Source organism: Lacerta agilis, chromosome 6, assembly GCF_009819535.1.
Source record: "Lacerta agilis isolate rLacAgi1 chromosome 6, rLacAgi1.pri, whole genome shotgun sequence".
NCBI lineage: Eukaryota > Metazoa > Chordata > Lepidosauria > Squamata > Lacertidae > Lacerta > Lacerta agilis.
This window is the reverse complement of record NC_046317.1, coordinates 70,035,506-70,054,288: the sequence shown is the minus strand read 5'-3', so window position 1 is coordinate 70,054,288 and position 18,783 is coordinate 70,035,506. Positions and strand designations below refer to the sequence as shown.

The 18,783-nt window shown below is 41.0% G+C and overlaps 1 protein-coding gene across 12 annotated transcripts in view; it reads left to right on the top strand.

Moving 5' to 3' along the window:
- Positions 1 to 18,783, top strand: part of PTPRT (protein tyrosine phosphatase receptor type T) — a 582,389-nt gene that overhangs the window by 504,494 nt on the left and 59,112 nt on the right. For all 12 annotated transcript variants that reach the window (XM_033153370.1, XM_033153371.1, XM_033153372.1 and 9 more), the window contains one exon: positions 14,320 to 14,468. In XM_033153370.1, coding sequence (XP_033009261.1) covers positions 14,320 to 14,468 — 149 coding nt within the window. The remainder of the gene's footprint in view (positions 1 to 14,319; positions 14,469 to 18,783) is intronic.

The window sequence follows — 18,783 nt, the reverse complement described above, 5'->3', positions numbered from 1 at the left end:
AGGGAAAGGAGAATGTTAGCCGCTTTGAGACTCCTTAAGTGGAGTGAAAGGTGGAATATCAAGTCCAAACTCTTCTTCTTCTTCTTCCTTTTGCAGTTAAAACCCATGCCTTTATATCTCACTCACCCCTTGCAGTCGTGCTGATTATCATTTTTTTTCTGGTGTAAACTAATAGGAAAATAGCAGGCTAAGCACCAAGTTACTGTAAACTGAAAAATACTGTTTCCAAAAGCAGGTGGTGAGCATCTAGGGTACTCACTGTCTTCGCTGCAACTGCTCAAGAGTCGTGAACCTTTCTCTCTTCTAGCTGATGGGAAAGGAGGGTTGAGCAGCATTGGCTGGTGTCCATTGGGACTGGTAGGGCGAAAGGGTGGGAGGCCAACAGTAGGTGGAGCTATAACCAGTGGCAGGCAGAGCACTGCCCCACATTATCCTATCTGCTGAGTTCTACAAGGAACCAAGTGCCAATCTAGATGTGATGTGGGACATCCATGATTAGGTTCTCCTGCATTGTAATCTGCTGTGTAGTTTAGGGTGGCAGGGACTGCAGCCACCCCCCCCCCCCAGACACAGCTTTCTTTCTGAAGGGACTATTTCTTGTCAACTTCATTGCCCAGATAAACTCTAATATTACATTGTATTTTGCCAATATATGAGCATGGAGACTATGAATATAGTTTCTAATTTTTATTGTTTACTTCCTCGTTAATTGTTCCTGGAAAATCATGAATGAAAAGAGAGTTTTAAAAAAATCCATGGTGGTGGAAGTTTCAGATAAAAACCACACTGGGGGAGGAGTGTTTTCTACTTATGAAACTGCAGGTCCCTAATACCCAGATGTATAGGGAGACTAGTTATTCAGCGGATTGGAAAACACATATAGTGCATCCTCACTCAGGGGCACTCTTGTATTCGATGAATTTGTTTAAATAATGGAGCAGACATGGTAATGAGGAGGAGGGAATAGTAGAGAATGGCAAAACTTTGATAAATCCTTCTGTCTTGCTCTCAGATAGCAAAACCCTTCTATCGAATAGCACAACCCTTCTGTCTTGCTTGCAAATGTTTCTGGGGGTGATTGGCAAATGATCAGTGAGTGCACAATAAAAAGATGCCCTTCAGGTGTTCAGTGGCACTGTGTGAGATGGAAATGAGTTGAAATGACATCAAAGGCAGGTGGTTCTTTCATGGGGGAAGAAAACTTTCAAGAAACCAGAGGACAGATTTCAGCACAGCACTAGATAAATTAATGAGGGATGGACGAACCACATAGCACATTTCCTGCCTCATCACTTGTAGAGGTGTGATACCAACACAGGGTTTTTTTCATATTACTTGTTGCTCAAGTCCGGTTGGGATCTACAATTTGTGAGTGAAGTGTAGCTACAATGTTCTGTGAACTGCCCTGAGACCTCCGGGTATAGGGCGGTATATAAATTCAATAAATAAGATAAGATAAGATAAGATAAGATAAGATGATAAGATAAGATAAGATAAGATAAATGTGTGTTATGCAGAACACACTACTGAAAGCTAATTTTTAAAAACCCTCATCTCAGGAATAATTAATAAAGGTGTGTAGACACTCCCATTTATTCCACATCTAATGCACTATTACCACTGTTTTGTGAAGCCATGCACACACAATATTTGCCACAATCTACATTGTTCCAGTTTTTTTTAAAAAAAATACTGTGTTTTGATGTAGGCCCCCACCATCAGCTTACAACCTATTAGAAAATAAAAGCTATAAGGAGCACCCATGCCTTCCTCTCTGCCCACTGGTGTGACTATATAGGATATGACTTGCAAACACATCCAGCCATGCTGATGTGTACAATGAAGTGCAAATGTGATTTGAAATGCAGCCGGGGTGTGTGTATGTGACCTTGCTGCATTTTAAGCTGGTAATGTGTACACAGCCTAGGTTTGTTTTAAAGGGTTAGTTTGTTTCACATGGAATTCCCGTGTGCAATCACTTCTTACTGAAATAATAATATTCCAGACATAAGCACATGGTTCCTATGACCTCTGTAATTGCTCCCATGCTGCTCTGGGAATGTATAATCTTACACTCCTATTGTTCAGCTGTACTTGCATGTTTACATAACTTGCCACTGAATCCCTGGGGTGGTGTGAATTACTGGTGTATGACATAAACACTTATGACAAGTACAACCAAACAGTATGGACTTGAAAGTTTGCTATACTCCTTAGAGTGTTATTGGAGCAGCCACAAGTATGGCAGCAACCACAGCATGACAGGCAATGTGCAAAAATCATCCAAAGGTATAAATGCTGGTGGGCAGCTCTGAGTTCAAGTTCAGATACAAATTTCAGGGGCACATAAGCATTGCATATAGAATAAACAGGGGCTTTACAAAACCCCGAAATTCTTCTACGGCTCAGATTAAAATCTGAGCCACAGAAGAATTAACAATTTCTCTGAACTGACCACCCAAAACACACTCTTTCTTTCTTTCTTTCTTTCTTTCCTTCCTTCCTTCCTTCCTTCCTTCCTTCCTTCCTTCCCTACTTCCTTACTTCTTGGCAGATAATGGCAGCAGATAGAGGCAGCGAGAGGGATTAGGTTGATAGAGCTGCATACAATTCTTAATGACTGTTATTGTTGTACCAATATTGTTGTTGGAGTGTAATGTAGGCTAAAGCCTCTTCTTTTGCTGCATTTGGCTACCTTTATGAGTTTGAGGAATCTGTGACACTACATCCTATCTCACCTAAAATATTTGGAGACTTCAACAACTCCAATATGAATTCCCAGCCATGATTTCACCTCACACTTAACGTGTGCAGGGAATACTTTTTCATTCTCACTGCAATCACATACATAAGGCAATAGATGGAGTAGTTCTTAAAGAATAATTTGGGGGGAAATTATACCTGCAGTTTTGGAAAATGGCACCATTTACATGCTGAATCAATTTCTTTTTTTCTTGAGATACATGAAGCTAAATAAAGCATCAATTCTCTTTCTAGTTTGAAGAAACCTTTGATCTTATGTACTTCACATAAGGTTCCCATGCCAAGCCCCTTTGATATCAATGAAAAGAAAACTGCACAACAACACTACCTATTAGAAGAATTACATTTGGGCCGACCCTTGTTATGGGTTGCTTGAGCAGTGGCCGGACAAGCAAGTGTTGCAGATGGAATAGCACTTTGTACAATGGAAGTGAAGCAGAACAGATACCTTCAGAGACACACAGCCTATTATATCCAAGGCTCATTTTCTCATTGTGTCCACACTCACACATTTCTTTTTTTTTTTATAAAGAATTTATTGGTTTTTACAAAACAAAGAACAACATAACACATATACCAACACAAACCCAAACCCAAACCCAACAATCAAACCATAATAAAACAAATACAAATACACCCACAATTCTTTTTCTTGTTTACACAAAAAAACCTTTTCTTGTTCGAATCATTACTAGGTGACTTCCCCCGTTTTCTCTCCTTTGGTTCCAATTCCAATTTTACTTTAATAACTTCTCATCTCTGAAATTAAATCATTTAAAAATCAAAACTAAACATACTTCTTAAAATCTTGTTTTTACTTCACAATAATCTATCACTCCTTAACTTAAATCAAATCTATTCCAAGTATAACTTCATGATAATTAATAATACAGCTTCATAACACAGCATATTGCTTCTTATATCAAATCATGTCATACATCTTCTTTCACTTAAACTGCTGCTAATAAAAAAATTCAAATATCTCTTCTCTAGTTCAAAAGCTTAAAATCTTAACACACTGGCTTCAGGGTACCATAATAAACCATCCTAATTTTAACCTTAATACATTTCACCCTATCCCTTTTCTAACCATTTTCTTTCGCCATTTCGGGGTCTCCCCCCAGACGTTCCTCCATCTTACACCAAAACCATTTTCCAGAATGTCCTCTTTTCTTATAAGTCCACAGTTCCAGACATAATCCACAACAGTCCTCACAGGGAGCATCAGGGTACACAGATCATCACCTTCCAGCATCTCCGGTTCAAAATTCCGTTCCTCTTCTAATTGTAAATATTTAAATCTTTTCCCCATCATTCCTGGGCTCTCACCCCAGAAATTGGATATAAAAAAATCTTCTCATCCTGGGTCTCCCACCCCAACAGGACTTTTCATCTTCTCAGAGTTGCAAAAGCATTATACTTTGTTCTTCAATAATTCCCTTCAGCTCTCTGCCAAGGTTTTCTTCCATTTTAACAATGTTCTGAATGGTCTTTCCTGTGGGATATAACTGTTCTGCAACATCCTGGTTCAGCAAAATTAATTTCTGGTTTAGCAATTCTAACTTCAAAAAAATAATCCTTTGTTCGTGAGTCAGTCCAGAGTCTAAAACCAGCTTGAAAACGAAACCCAACATGGTAGAAGTGGGCATAGGGTGTCAAGTTTCAGTATTTTTCCATCTTAGTCACAGTACTTTTCCATCTCAATCACAAGTCTCCGCAGCCATTTTCCCTGGAGTCAGGGCGAAAAGATTACATTCTGTCCACTTTAGAAAGAAATATTCCCACCAACTTAAATCCCCCAAAAGGGGTCTAATCAGTCTCATTTGTCAAAATCAAAACATTGTATCCATCACTGCAACAGCAGTCGCCATCAAAGCAGTTACTTTCTTTCCACCAAAGGGAGAAAAACAGGCTTCCTTTCCATCGTATCTCCCGGAGCGCCAAATGTCAAAGATAAATTCAATTGTTCACGTACTCACGGCCAACGGGCTTCTTTTATTTTCCTTCTGCCAGGTAGAACGATATCGCTCACCGCGAGCGGCAGCCGCCGCTTCGCCGGTCCGGTTGGGGCATGCCTCCACAGCCCGGCTCCGTGGTCCCTTCACCCCCACTCCCCCTTTACAGGGGGAACGGGGGAAGGGTTCGGAACCATAGCGGGCTCGCCGGAGAGCCCATGCCGCGGGACGCTCGACCCGCGGTTTAGCGGAGCCCCGCTTTGCGGTAGCGGGGCTCCTACCCCCGGGCCGGCCTGAGTCGCTTCGCTGCCAAAGCGACCCACGACCGCCCGCGATGGCGTCCTCGCCGGAAGTCCACACTCACACATTTCGCCCCCTTCACATATGTTGCTCAGCCTCGCTGTTTCTCTCTGTCTTCTCACCCCATCAAAGCATTTATCATATCACTTCTGCCTAGTTTCCATCCCCTCTCTCTCAGCCCTTATGAGTTGAGGACATAATTTTGTTGCATTTATATCACTGTCTTCCATCACAGAACCCAAGGTGGAGTACATGTGGTTCTCAGGTGGTCACCACCCAGTTCCAGACCTGGTTAGCTTCAGAAAGGTGGTGGCCTCATGTGCCTTCAGACCATATCCTGGAATAGCCTTGAACATAGAATGTCATTGAGAAGACTATAACACAATGGTTCTTTATCCCCACATAATTTAAGCAAATAGCTCTGTAGCCATCGCACATCTTAATTAAAACCTGGTCCTTATTAGGTGCTAATTATAAATAACTTCTTCCCTCTTGCCTCGAAAGCATTTTGATAGACTGCACCCCCACATTCTTTCTTTGCTCTTGGGCAAATGAAAGCAATACATGCAGTAATTCTTTGATATCGACATGTTGATGTTAAATTTATGTCAGCACATACTGGTTACTTCTGTTACATTCTTCTCTGAAGTATCCATCCAGCAGCTGTTTCTTCAGACACTTTTGCATTTACATAATGAATGAAACACACACATAAAATAGTGAGTTTCTTGCTAGCTTCACACTTTATACAGCCTATGCTGTGTGATTGACATTAATGTGATGAAAGCCACTTCCCCTGGATTTTCCAGTTGTTGTGTTTATGGGAAACTGGTCAGAGAAGAGAGCAGGAGTTGTCATTGATACAGGTTGTCAGGACTTCAGAGATAGTGTTTCAATTGCCTTATTTGTAGAAGGGAAGCATTTTCAGATAAATGCTTCTGTCACTCTGAAGACAGCTCAACACCCCGGCTGGCTATCCTTGGTTGTCTGTGTTAGTTAGAGCTCAAGGTCTAACAATGCTAGTTGCTTTAAATTTTTTATCATTTTGTTTACCCCTCCCCAAGAAGGATTGCTGTGCCTTCAATAGTTTAAAAAGCAACACACTAATTTGAGTTTGAGAATTTGAGTTGAGTTTGACTTTTTTCATTTGGGGGATGGTGGTTGAAGAAGGGTCTCTAGATATTGAATTAATGGCTCTTTTTTTAAAAAAAAAAAGCTGTCAAAAGCTGTCTACTTTTGTATGCTTTCCCCCCTCTTAATATCTTTGCATGTTGAATTATGAATGCTCACTCCAATGTAAAAGTGTTTTGTTTTCGCAGTTCAGATTTACCTTTTTGATTGCACTGCTACAGCCACATTTAGGTGGAAGAGAGAAACTCTTTTAGTGTCACCTAAATGAGACACTATGGACACCTCTTCCAGAACCATCAGCAGCTCACCAAATATATGAAATTAATCTGAAAACATTGTGTGGTTTTGCACAAAGTAATTGAATAGTTAACTCAGAGGCAATTCAGCATAGTGGAGATGTTGACAGCTGAGGCCAACTGGATACACATGATGCACTGGTTGACTATTAACCATATGCCTTATTGCAGTGTGGATCAACCCATGTCTTGTGTGAAATGGCTTGCAAGCAAGCAAGAGTAAAAGCTGCTAATCACCATTTGAGTGCCTTCTATGACCACATGTCTACATATTTGAGCTTGTTTTGGGAAGGGCTGTAGTTTAAGTAGTAAGCACAGGCTTTGTATACAGAAAGTCAAGAAATCATTGTCTGAAAACCTGGAAAGTCATTGCTAGATGGACCAATAGTCTGACTTATGAAAAGGCAGATTCTTCTGTTCCTAGAATTCCCTACCATGCAGTATAACATTCATTTGAAATTCCCCTCATTCTGAAATGTTGAGCTACAGCTCTTATAATGATTAGGAAAGCCATGAAAGTTTCAGGGTGGACTGGAGTACAGCTCAATGAATGCTTCTTTACTACTTAGCTCTCCTAATGTTCAACATGCTGGCCCTCATCTATGCAGGAGAGAAAATTGAGCTATGGTTTTGCTTTTCTTGGTGCTAGGCGAAAGGAACTGAACTCTAGCAAACTGCAGCAAACCTCTCTGTTTAAACACCCAAGTCCAGGTCAGTGTGTCTCAGAAACCCCTTGTGTCTACTGCAGGAAAGAGAATCACTATTCTGGCTTTGGAAATACATTTGAAGCCAAAATATTCCATTTTGTGGGGACTATTCAGTCTCAAAACACCATTGTTCATTTCCTGCAAAAGCAAATGAAGCTTGCCAGATCCAGCCCTTTGTCATTATCAACATTGTGAAGAAGCTGGAGCATCAGAGCATCCAGCCACCTATTGCCAGAGATAATTTTAGCTGCATGTAATAAGCAATTCTCAGATTTGTTTACAAACCCCTTTTAAAGCATCAATAGTGGCCCAGAGTGCTCATTATTAAGGACTTATTCATTTTAGATTAGCATTTCCCACTGAGAAATCTGACAAACTTCTCGTGCCAAGTAATTTATGTACCTGTGTTCCATTAGCAAATCCAGAAATCTGCCATTATTCCAGATCACACTGACCAAAATACTGAAGCCATGTATGGTAAAAAGATATATGAAAACAAACTTCACCTGAACATTTACTGCAATAATATGGCCCTTCTACGATATATATAATATCCTCCTTTCATAAAGGGTATATCTGTACATATATTTTTTTGTACTCTCAGCTCACTGCTTTTGTGCTAAGCTTGAAACAACAGAAAATTGGAAAGCGGGTTCCTTTTTCCATCCACTGAAAATGTGATAACTGCCAGGCAAATTACACCACACTGCTACTGCCACCACCCCTGTCTGTCATGCCGGGATAGACAAAATAATGGCATAGGCTGACATCACCAGTGTGTGTGGACTTTGGGGGCTGAATGTTTGACTCTCCCATCAGAAGAGCCATATCTCCCTCAGCTTTTAGTACTGTGCACACCCTTCTGGGAGTGAGCTCCTTTGAACTCATTTGGGCTTATCTCAGAGGAAACATGCATTGTATTGGGCTGTTGTATGAAGGTTGATACATCACCCTAAGGTTTGTGTCTTGAGAACATAAATGTTGGTAGGAAATGGTTGGTGATAACTGGTTTTGTTATCAAGTAGTTGGCTTTTCGGTGAAAGGGGGTGCAAGAATGGTGGAGTAAAGTGGTGGAGCTGTCCTCCTGAGAGTAGTGTCATGGCCACTTACCATGATGGGGCACGGGCAGGGCAGGGAGACTATGAGGTCAATGCTGTGTGGCCACACTGGCAGAGCTGGCTGAAGTAGAATCACAGAATGAGCCATAGAATCATAGAATTGTAGAGTTGGAAGGGACCATGAGGGTCATCTGGTCCAACCCCCTGGAGTGCAGGAATCTTTTGCCCATTGTGGGGCTGGAACCCATGTCCCTGAGATTAAGAGTCTCATTCTCTATCCATCGTGAGCTATCTTGAACACCTTAATTCCACTGAAAAGTTATGTAGCAGTTGGTTGGTTGTTTCTTTCCTTCATTGCAAACAATTGAAATGTTCAGAATTCTGTAATAAGATTGTGATGATGTTCATTAAAACTCACTAAAGGTTGTAAAGGTACCTCACTGGAAACAAAGTGCCATATTGTGATCGCTTCTCCTGCAGTAGCTCCCTTTCTTTCAGAACCAGCTCAGATGTAAGAGCAGCACTCTGAAGGTGTTGGTTGCCAAAATTGCCTCAAACCAAAATACTGCAGGACCACTGATGTACAGACACAGCCTTAACAACTGCGAGTTTTCCTATCTCAGGAGCAGCTTGATATTTTAGATGTCCCTTCCATTGCAATAAATAAAGAAGCTCACATTAGTGACAGCTCCTCCTCAATTGTGCACTGGACCTTCGTTCTGTACAACAACCCACTAAGACTGGGGTTATACAACCTGTGCTGCTGGAACTGCTAATTTCAATTCATTTCAGTAGGGGTTGAACATAGCATCCCTTGTAAATATTTAGGTATTGATGTTCTTTCTATTATTTATACTCTGCATTTTGACTCAAGGCAGCTTGCAAAAATTATGGCTGCAGTTTACACAGCTAGTCTTGGGTCTGGCTGCCCATATTTGGTAAACATGAAATGTAATTGAGGCTCCAAAGCTTTAATGTCTCTATCCAACTTCCTGTCAAAAAGGATTAACAGCAAAACAGACTGAGGCTGCAGTTCTGGACCTGCTTACTAAGGAGTAAGCCCAATGGGACTTACTTCTGAGTAAACATGAATTGGCTTCCATTGACAAACCTTTTTAGTGCCTTCCCCGCCCCCCATTCTCACATTTTGAAATAAATTGATTTACATTTTACTATATTTGTTCAATGTTTTGGTTCCCCCCCCCCAAAAAAAATATTATATATCTACAGAAGATTGGTTACTTTATTGCACAGTGGTCAGCATTAAACCAAAAGCAACACATTCAGATATATATTTTAGCAGCATGTGATATTTTGAGATGTTTCTGCAAAAGGATTTGTCTTAGGTGAGACTCTAGGTCCTATATATATATATATATATATATATATATATATATATATATATATATATTCAATATTTCTATGCTGCCTCTCAGGACAAGCCCTCTGGAAGCAGTCCACATATAGGAACGAAGAAGAAATTAATTTGGTTCCCATTTTAATGTGGTGAACCTAGCTACTCAGGAATTTGCAGTCCCTGAACTGATAGACAAACCCAAATAAAGCAGCTTTAACACACACACACACACACACACTTTTTTCCAAATGCAGTTCTTCAACAAAACTGTGGTTACAAATTACAAAAATACATATATTAGGGAAAGTACATACAGAAATGTGCACATTGGAGAAAGTAACTTGTGAAAATGTAATAAGGGGAAATTATTTGCAAAATATGTATGCTAAGCACAGCATAGGTCAGCATAACAAAACAGAAGAAACCATTTAAAACAGACTCACGTTTTCAAATTAAAATAGCCAGCCCAGAATCAAAACAGCAAGCAGATCAAAGCAGGTTCCCAGCAACACAAACTTTCTGAACCTGCTCCATTCAAAAATAAAAGTGTGGCCATGTCATCGTTGTAATCAAAATGCTGTATGCAAATAGTATTTTCAATCCCTGGCATGGTACAAACAGCCATAGTAGAGAAACTGAGGGAAACAGACAACAGCAGTAAGCTCTGGAAAAGCATGTGATTCTTATTTGTTGCCTCACAGCAAATGAATGCAAAGGCCACTCTGGGTAGGAGTCATCCCATCAGTTGACAATGCTTCAGCAGTCACCTTATTCTGATGTTTAAACGTGATTCATTGTTATTAAAATTTCATTCTGTTGTGACTTTTCAAAATAAGGAGCAACCTATGGTCCTAAAGCAGCCTTTCCCAACCTGGTGCCTTTCATATGTTATTGGACTACAACAACAGCATCCCTAACCACTACCCATGCTGGCTGAGGGCTGGTGGGAGTTGCAACCAAAGCCAATCTGTAGGGTACCCAATCAGGTTGGGGAATTCTTTCTAGGAATATGTGCAACCATGGCTTTTCAGCAAGGCTTACTTGGCTGACTGCAGTATTAAATAAGCATGGTTGGTAAATAATTGAAAAGAAAGATTTTTCTATGCAAGGATCCAATTAATTTTTCCTTAAAGATGGAGGCATGATTTAGGCTCATCATTGATTGTGAGCAAATCAATTTAGTTTATGGGAAACTGCAAACTCTTAACATAATTTAATTACATTATTCAGATTTCAATAACAAAGAAAATAAGACTAAAGTCCCTACTTACAGTAATCTTCCTTTCTTTCCTTATATTTGTTTGTTTTGTTTTCTTATCAATGGAGGCCATGTGAGCAAACTTCTTTGCTGGTGCAGAGGATTTGTGTGGTATCTTTCCAGGCTGCTGGTTTATAGAATGTCAAATATTCATTCTGAAAGAGTCTCCCCCCCCCCGCCCACCACCTTCAGATATGAATGAAGACTTGAGCAGCCAAATGTCAACAGAAGCCTAGTTGATCACTCTTCTCCATTTTCATACAGCTGGTAGCCAGAGGCAAACAATGGGATCTCCCATTGTTGGGTAGGTTTGGGGTGGGGTGGGTACATTTGGGGTGGGGGCGAGGAGAGCAATTTTAGAGCTGACAGTGGGCTGGTTGTTTATTATTCCAAAGGTTTTGCTGTCACTCTTAATCAGTTCTGATATTTACACTCAACGCAGGCAAATCTCCTGTAGAAGGGTGGTTAATTTAATGTGACTTTTCTCACTCTTACAGGCCTAGCGCAGAAATATTTTAGGATATTTCTGCAGTCCATTTTAGGAAAGTGTGAGAAAGAAGTCGGGTACAGTTGCTCTTACACCAATTCTGTCTCAGTGGGTAGCTTTGCTCTAAGTGAAATGATGAGCCTTGTTCAAAGATTTGCAGTCACATCCCAAAATGGTTTATGGTGGATAGAGGTAGGGTAGTACACTACTAGTAATTCTGGTGAGATGTTATATCTCCACAGATGAATATGACATCTCAACATTTGAGATCAGAGTGCTGAAATGTTTCTTTTATTTATGTTTCTTGGTGTAAGACAAAGAAAATTCCATGCAAACATTTTATATATAAAATTAATTGGCCTCTTTTCTCATATTCAGTTTTAATGTGGCAAAGCCAACATAAGATGGCATTTCTCAGGTGAGCTGTTTCTTCTCAGTGAATTTCCACAAGGAAAGAGTTGGGACCTAGTGTTTACTAAAGAGGGGAACTTCTAATTCACATCAAATTCACTAGAAAAATAAAGAGAGAAATAACTCTGCTTATTTTCTGACCAAGTACATTTTCAGAAATACATTAGCCTACTCTCTTACAGCCCCTCCCTATCACACACTCAACCTCCTGGACCCAAATAACCATTCCCTTTACCTTTTAAGTGATGTTCTGTCAGCTATGAAGGGGAACTTCTTGCTCTCCCCTCTATGGCAGCATACCAGCAGCATAGCAGGTATCAGAAAGAGGAAGGTGAGAAAAGCTTATTTTGTTCTCCTTCCTATGTCTGTCAGTCCACTGCTCCTTTGGTGTGATTGTTTAGGTGCTCTCAAGCCTCTATCTAGACTTGAGTCCAGTGTGTTTCATTGACATCAGAGGCATTAATAATTTTCTGAAGAGCCTTGACGTGCAGAGGGTTGACAAGGTACAATAAATACAGGATTTGGGGATCTTATGACTGCTTGTGCTGCTCATAGTGCTTGCAAGGAGCACCAAACATCCTATGAGCTCTGCTCCCTATTCCTATCTTAAGACCCTAGAAATGTACCTTGGAGAAGGAAAGGAGGTGGCAGTGGTAGGTTCTCCTCAAGGCCCCAGCAACCCACTATCTTCCCCTGCCCTCGTACATACTAATACTGGATCATTCTCACCACATGATGGGACCAAATTCAGGAGAACTACCCACCACCTGAAAATGATAGGTAGGAATTAATCAATAGTATTTTCAACCAAATCTGATGTGTATATGAAATGTGGGCTGTGTCTTCTGTAACTAATGTGGTATATGTTTCTGTTTAGAAATGGCAAACAGGAAATTACTAGGTGGCACTCAGTAGGCCATTTTAAGAACATAAGAATCCTTCAGTATTAGACCAAGGGTCCATCTCCATAATATTGTTTCCAACAGTGGCCAGCTAGATGCTCTCAGGAAAAGTCCACACACAAATAGTGTGTGAAGGAAACAACCTTCTTCTGCTTCTCTCATAGCATCTAATATTTAGATGGATATTGCCTCTGGAAACAGAGCAGTGGTGAGGAAACTGTGGCCCACAGGCCAGATTAGGCCAATGAGCCTATCAAATTTGGACTTCAAGGCTGTTGTGGGAACAACCAAGAGCCTCAGAGTGCACTTCTGATTTCCTTGGCTTGCAATTTTGGACTGTTTAAATTGGGCATGGAATGCAAGCCCTGCTGTCTCAGGCAGGATCATTTCTACTCAGGAGCTCCCTTAAAACCACAACTGCAAAGGGACAATTGGGAACTTTAGAAAGTGTTGTCAGTTGCTCCTTTGCAGCCCGGACTTGTACTTGGTGCCGCTCCGATTTGGAGCCAAATACAAACCTTGTTGCTTTTGGGGAGATTGAATCTATCTGATGCCATATCACACCGTCCAACTTTTCCCTGAGCCAAAACCATGATGTATGTCTTCCAGGATCTGCTCCTGGGTGAGTCGCGTGACCTGTGTCATGCTCTCAAGTGCTTTATTCAGGGCAAGAGAGTAGGGCATGAAAGAGAGAGAGAGAGAGAGAGTGGCAGCCAAAATGGCCGCCGTGATCTCACACGAAAAAACAGGATGTCCCTTGCTAAGTATGCCATGTCATGTCAGGTGACTAAAACAGGTGTATAGGTCAAATGTGACCCACAGAGGGTTGCCACTTTTTGATCCTGCCCGTCAGATGAAAATGGTTCCCTACCCATGACATTGAGGGTTTCACAAGTGAATAATACCAAAAACAAGAATGTTTTTTGACCCAGGATAAACATAAAGTGTCACTGTTGCTCTTGATGTTGTAGGAATCAGGGAGAAAAACATTTATTTATTTATTTATTTTTAAAAAATATGTCAATACAACTATTTAATGGTAGCTTTTCATTTCATTTACACTCGGGTATGGGGAATCAAAAACTCAGTTTAAGCAACTGTGTCAACAACACCTTAAAGAGTGTTTCCTTTTGTGTGATACCTGCTCTTTTCTGTTAGGCTTCTTTGGAAACAAGGTAAAGGGACAAAGCCCCAAACTGAGATCCTCACACATTGCCCCATGGTGACAGCCAGCTTTCCACTTTGGATTGGTATATGGGGAAGAGACAAGGCATTTCTCAAGGGAAGTAGATTTGGCCCTGGACTTTTAGGTATTGATCTAGTGTAAACTTATCACTGGAAAATTCCAGGCTGGATTTAGGAAGTTGCCTGGTATTTTCCCATTAATATCCTACTCTGCCGTTTTCTCCTTTCCTTGGCCCCACTTTCATTTGCTCTCAGTTTTCATGACACTCCATTGCTGGCTTCCATATGCACTCTCCATTGCTAATGCTTACAATGGAGATGCAGTGTGATGCTTCCTAACATTTGCAAGAAGACCTGCATGTTGCTGAAAAACAGAAATATATTTTCTCTCTCTTTTAAGGTATTATTTTGTTGGCTTGTTTTCTTTCAGTTTGATCAGTTAAGAAATGGTAAGACAAAAAAACAAAAACCCTAACAATGATTTCTTCCCTCTTCAAAACACCCTGAAGGAAACTAGCCAAGAAGCAAAAGGAGACGCAGAGCAGCAGTCAGAGAGAAATGGGCCCTGTTGCTTCTTCAGACAAGACTGCTACGAAACTCAGTTCTGCTCATAATGAAGAAGCCTTTTCTTCCAGCTGCCAAGATGTTAATGGATTCAGTAAGTTTCACTTGTTTGCAATTGGTACCTCCATATTCAGGAAGCTTTGTGGTAATTAAAAGCCTTGGATCCCGTGGGAGCAAAAATCTTAAGGATTTGAAACTTATTGTAAGGGAAACAACAGTAATAAAAATAACTGGGAGAGTGAAATGTCTCCATTTCTATTCCTGAGATGTTTCTCTTTCTGCTACAGGTCTCTGCTTTTTCCAATGTCACTTGAATAAAAGTATTAAAATGTTTCATTTTAGCACCTGAGCAATTTAGGCAAGTGTCTGTTTCACTGAATTCTGACTTGAGTAGAACAACTGCACATGGTTCTTGAACTGGCTGTGCAACCCCAAAACAGACAAACAAGCCCCAGGCATATTTGGAAGCTGGGGTTCTTCATGACCTAGTGACCATACAGCAACCATACAGTTGTCACAGTTCATCAGAGCAGGAACAACAGCTCCAGGTCAGGTGTTACATATCCATAGCAACCTATTCCTCCATGACTAGGTGCAGATCAACCCAGCATTGTTACACAGCTGTTGAGCCCTGCCACATCCCATGCCTGTGGTTTGACTGCCCCCTGCCCTGGCACTAGAAGGGAATATCACATCAGTACAGCACAGCTGATGATGGTGCTGATAGAATTTAATTTTCCTCTAATATTGAAGGATATGTCTTGCTGGGCAGCAGAGGAAACACACAGAAAACAGAGCACTGCATTTTGTTACAATCCTCTGTGCTTAATTTTTTGTTTTCTCCAAAACAACACATGGCTCAGTTATTAATCAATACTATCTAAAACTATGCTAAGCTGTTTTAGTTGGAGAGTGCAGGCTAACAGGGAAAGATAGAAACCAGAAATGCTGCCAGTGTTAGAGGACACCTGTGGTCCTGTGGTCTAATCTAATTTGCTGGATCTTATTAGCCATGGAAACTACAGACATTCCACTTCCACCTGCAACCATTCTCAGTAGCTGTTAATGGAAGGGCTGTAGCTCAGTGGCAGAGTATTGGCTTTACATGAGGCAGGTCCCAGGTTATATCCCTTGCATGTCCAGGGAGGGCTAGGAGCTACAGAATCAGAAATGGCCTCAGCTTTTGTGCTCATTTGTGGTCAGGAATAGGACTCTGGTAACTGTGAGGGGTAACTGTAATGTCTTAAAATAATTATGTGGAGTGGTTGAATCTGCAATTGCTCTGTAATGTAAGAAGCCTTGTATCGAAGCTGCTGTGATTTTACCCAGCACCCTATGAAACAAATGGATATAGGTACCTACTCAGTGAAGAAAATAGATGACAAGGAAGATCAGACTAGGGAGCTAAAATTATCCACAAGTATCCGTAGCATCCAGTGAGGTACATTACACAGAGCACATCTCCTGAAGCCTGGCATCCCATGAGCATGATGAGTGAGACGCCGTATCAAATGAACAATGATACACTAATGATCCATCCAGCGCAGAGGCACTGCTGCGCTGACACCACACTGATGGACTGTCATGCAGTAGGTCGTACATAAAGCAGATCTGGCAGGAGTGGTCCAAAGGAGGACTCTGCATCATGGACACAACCAGGTTGACAGCTGTTGGAAAGTAAGAGAAGAAAAAGGAAGATAAAGTTTAGGATTTTATCACAGGTTGCTTATTCAGGAATCTCAGTTTGGAAGCCAAGCAGTTTTGCTTTGAAACTAAAGGGCGTGAAATATTCACTTCTGAAACAGAGGACATTGCCTAAGGAAGTCCACAGGAAGGTGTTATGCTAGCATGACATCTGATGTTGCATTCAAAGCCATGCTGTCATGTGCAGTTATAAAGTTAGCATTGCCTACTGGGAACTTAGATGGGAACAATAAGGGCAAAGATGATGAGTTCAGAAAAAAGTTCCTTATGAGTATTATTAGAGCTGACACTGAAGTTCACCAGTTGTGAAATTCAGGTTGAATACCTAACTCCTGCAGTAGCGGAAGCTTTCCTCCAGATCCTGAAAGCCTCAGCAAAAGGCACAAGACTTTCAGCATATTTTCTCCATGAAAATCAATCGAGTACATTCACTATACTGTGTATAGGACAAAAGAAAGCATGTGATTGTTCTATTCATATAGAATAGTAAACCCTTGTTAGTTTGGGGGCAAAAAAACACAGTGGTGGTTCATGCAGGGATTTCATCCTCCCAGTTGTGGTGGGGCTGAATTTGGATGGGGATGGGACAATGTAGGAGTAGCAAACCTTGGGGGACTCCAGAGTTGGAGGTGGCGGTTCTGCAGATGTGGGCATACTGGTGGGACTGCTGCCACCAGCCTGGAACTCCACCAACCTTGCTGCTTCACCCTACCTGATCCCTGTCTAAATAAACACAACATGATCACTGCTGGAGACACACTACTGCTTCCATATACACAAATGCTCACAAGCCACTGCTGTAGCTTCAAAAGCACTGGCAAACCCATTCTTATATATTAGAATCCAATGTTTTAAGGTCTGTATGGCATTTTCACTTTGGGTTATATCCAATGTAGTGGTAAAGTAAGCATCCTGTCAGTGCAAGGATTTCTGCTTGTGCAACTGGACTTTTTCTCCCTTCTCCCCTTGCATACCCCCTAAATCTGTTCTGCGTTTTCCCCCAACCCTCCCTAGGAGATTTGGGGATAGTGTAGGGCAAGAAGAGGAGGAAAGTACCATTGTGCAAGCGGAAAACCTTGCACTAATGAGACGAGGAAGTTGAGTACTTCCCTTTGCCTTAGCAATCTGAAACTGTATTTATTGAGGCACTTTTGTTTTGTTTAATAATAATTTAACAATTTAACAATAATTAATGATGGTGATTTTAGAAAAAGAGAGAGGTTTCCGTCTGGAAACCCTGGAAGTCCCAAACCTTGAGAACAACAGAGTCTTGTGTAAGAGAGAGAGAGAGAGAGAGAGAGAGAGAGAGAGAGAGAGAGAGAGTGATAGTTTACTTGATTCTAGCTGCTCTTTGTCAGATCAGTTACTAGTACAATTTTAGCCCTGGCTCAGGACTTCCAAAGGAAACCCAACTTCTGGATTTGACTTTGCAGAACAAAGAATATACTTCTCCATAGAGTTTCAAAGCATCTCTTGGTATCTTATTCTGACTTGTCTTCCTTCTGAATCTCCTGTTGTCTGCATAACTGGCAGGGCCACTTTGAATCAGAGACAAATGGTGTGCTCCAGGGTGGGCACAGGTTAAAACAATGACAGGTCTGAAGAGCCAGGTGCAGGCAATATAGACTATATCAGGCCAATGATTAGGTTACAGGGAAGATAAAAAAGTGCAGAATGGGCAGAGCCAGGAGGCATGGGCCAAGAGAATCAGGTTCTGGAAGGCTGGAGAGGTGATGCAAGGCACAAGAATGTGTGACTACTCAAACAACAAATTGCTTAGATTTGGGATGTGAAGGCTAAGAGAGTTTTTACACAAAGCCAACAAGACTTCTTATGTCATCTGAGTCCTCTGGGCTGGGAAAAGCAAGGCCTTAAAACTGTCCTGGTGTTGGCAATAGCAATAGGAAATCTAGCCTTTGTTCTAAGATTTACTAGTTTATTTTTCAATGGCAGTTGAAGTAACAAGAGTCAGAATATTCAAAACATGTCTTCTTTGCATTCACTGGATAATTCAGTGTAATACTTCCTGTGGTGCTGTAGAACTGGGTTCACTAGTGAATTTTAGGGTTTCCTATAGAACTTGTGCAGAAAGAGCACTAGCAGGTCAAAATAATCACAGTCTCGATTTATTTATTTTTTAAAAAACTAATTTGCAATTTGCATTCTTAGTGTAATTATTTAGGAATGTTGTTGGACTCCAACTCCCATCAGCCCCAACCAGCATGACCAATGGTCAGCATTTATGGAATCTGAAGGCCAACAGCACCTGAAAGGCTGCAGGTTAGCCACCTCTACTTTAGGCAATGGTTTTTAAAGGCTCATGTGTTCATATCCAAAGAGCCAGTCTATCGAGTGCCTACATGTTTAGTAGTAAACAGTTCCTTTACTTAAGGGAAGACTTTGACTCCTTAAGAGATTTGTACAACATGTGAGTTAGGTACATTAAATGCCATCAGTGAAATCTTACTTGGTACAGTTCCCTTGTTATAAACAACCTTGTTAACAGTAGATTCTATTGGCACACTAGCACTTTGTTCTGTTTCCCATGAGACAATACTTTGGAAAATTGCTTGACCTGCTATTTTTTTTAAGTGTAATGGAAATATCTGTAGGCTTGATACAACTCCACCTGGAGTCTGTTAGAATAGCACTATTCACCCCATGGAGTAATTCTGATGAGCTTTTATTCATTTGTAAGTAATGTT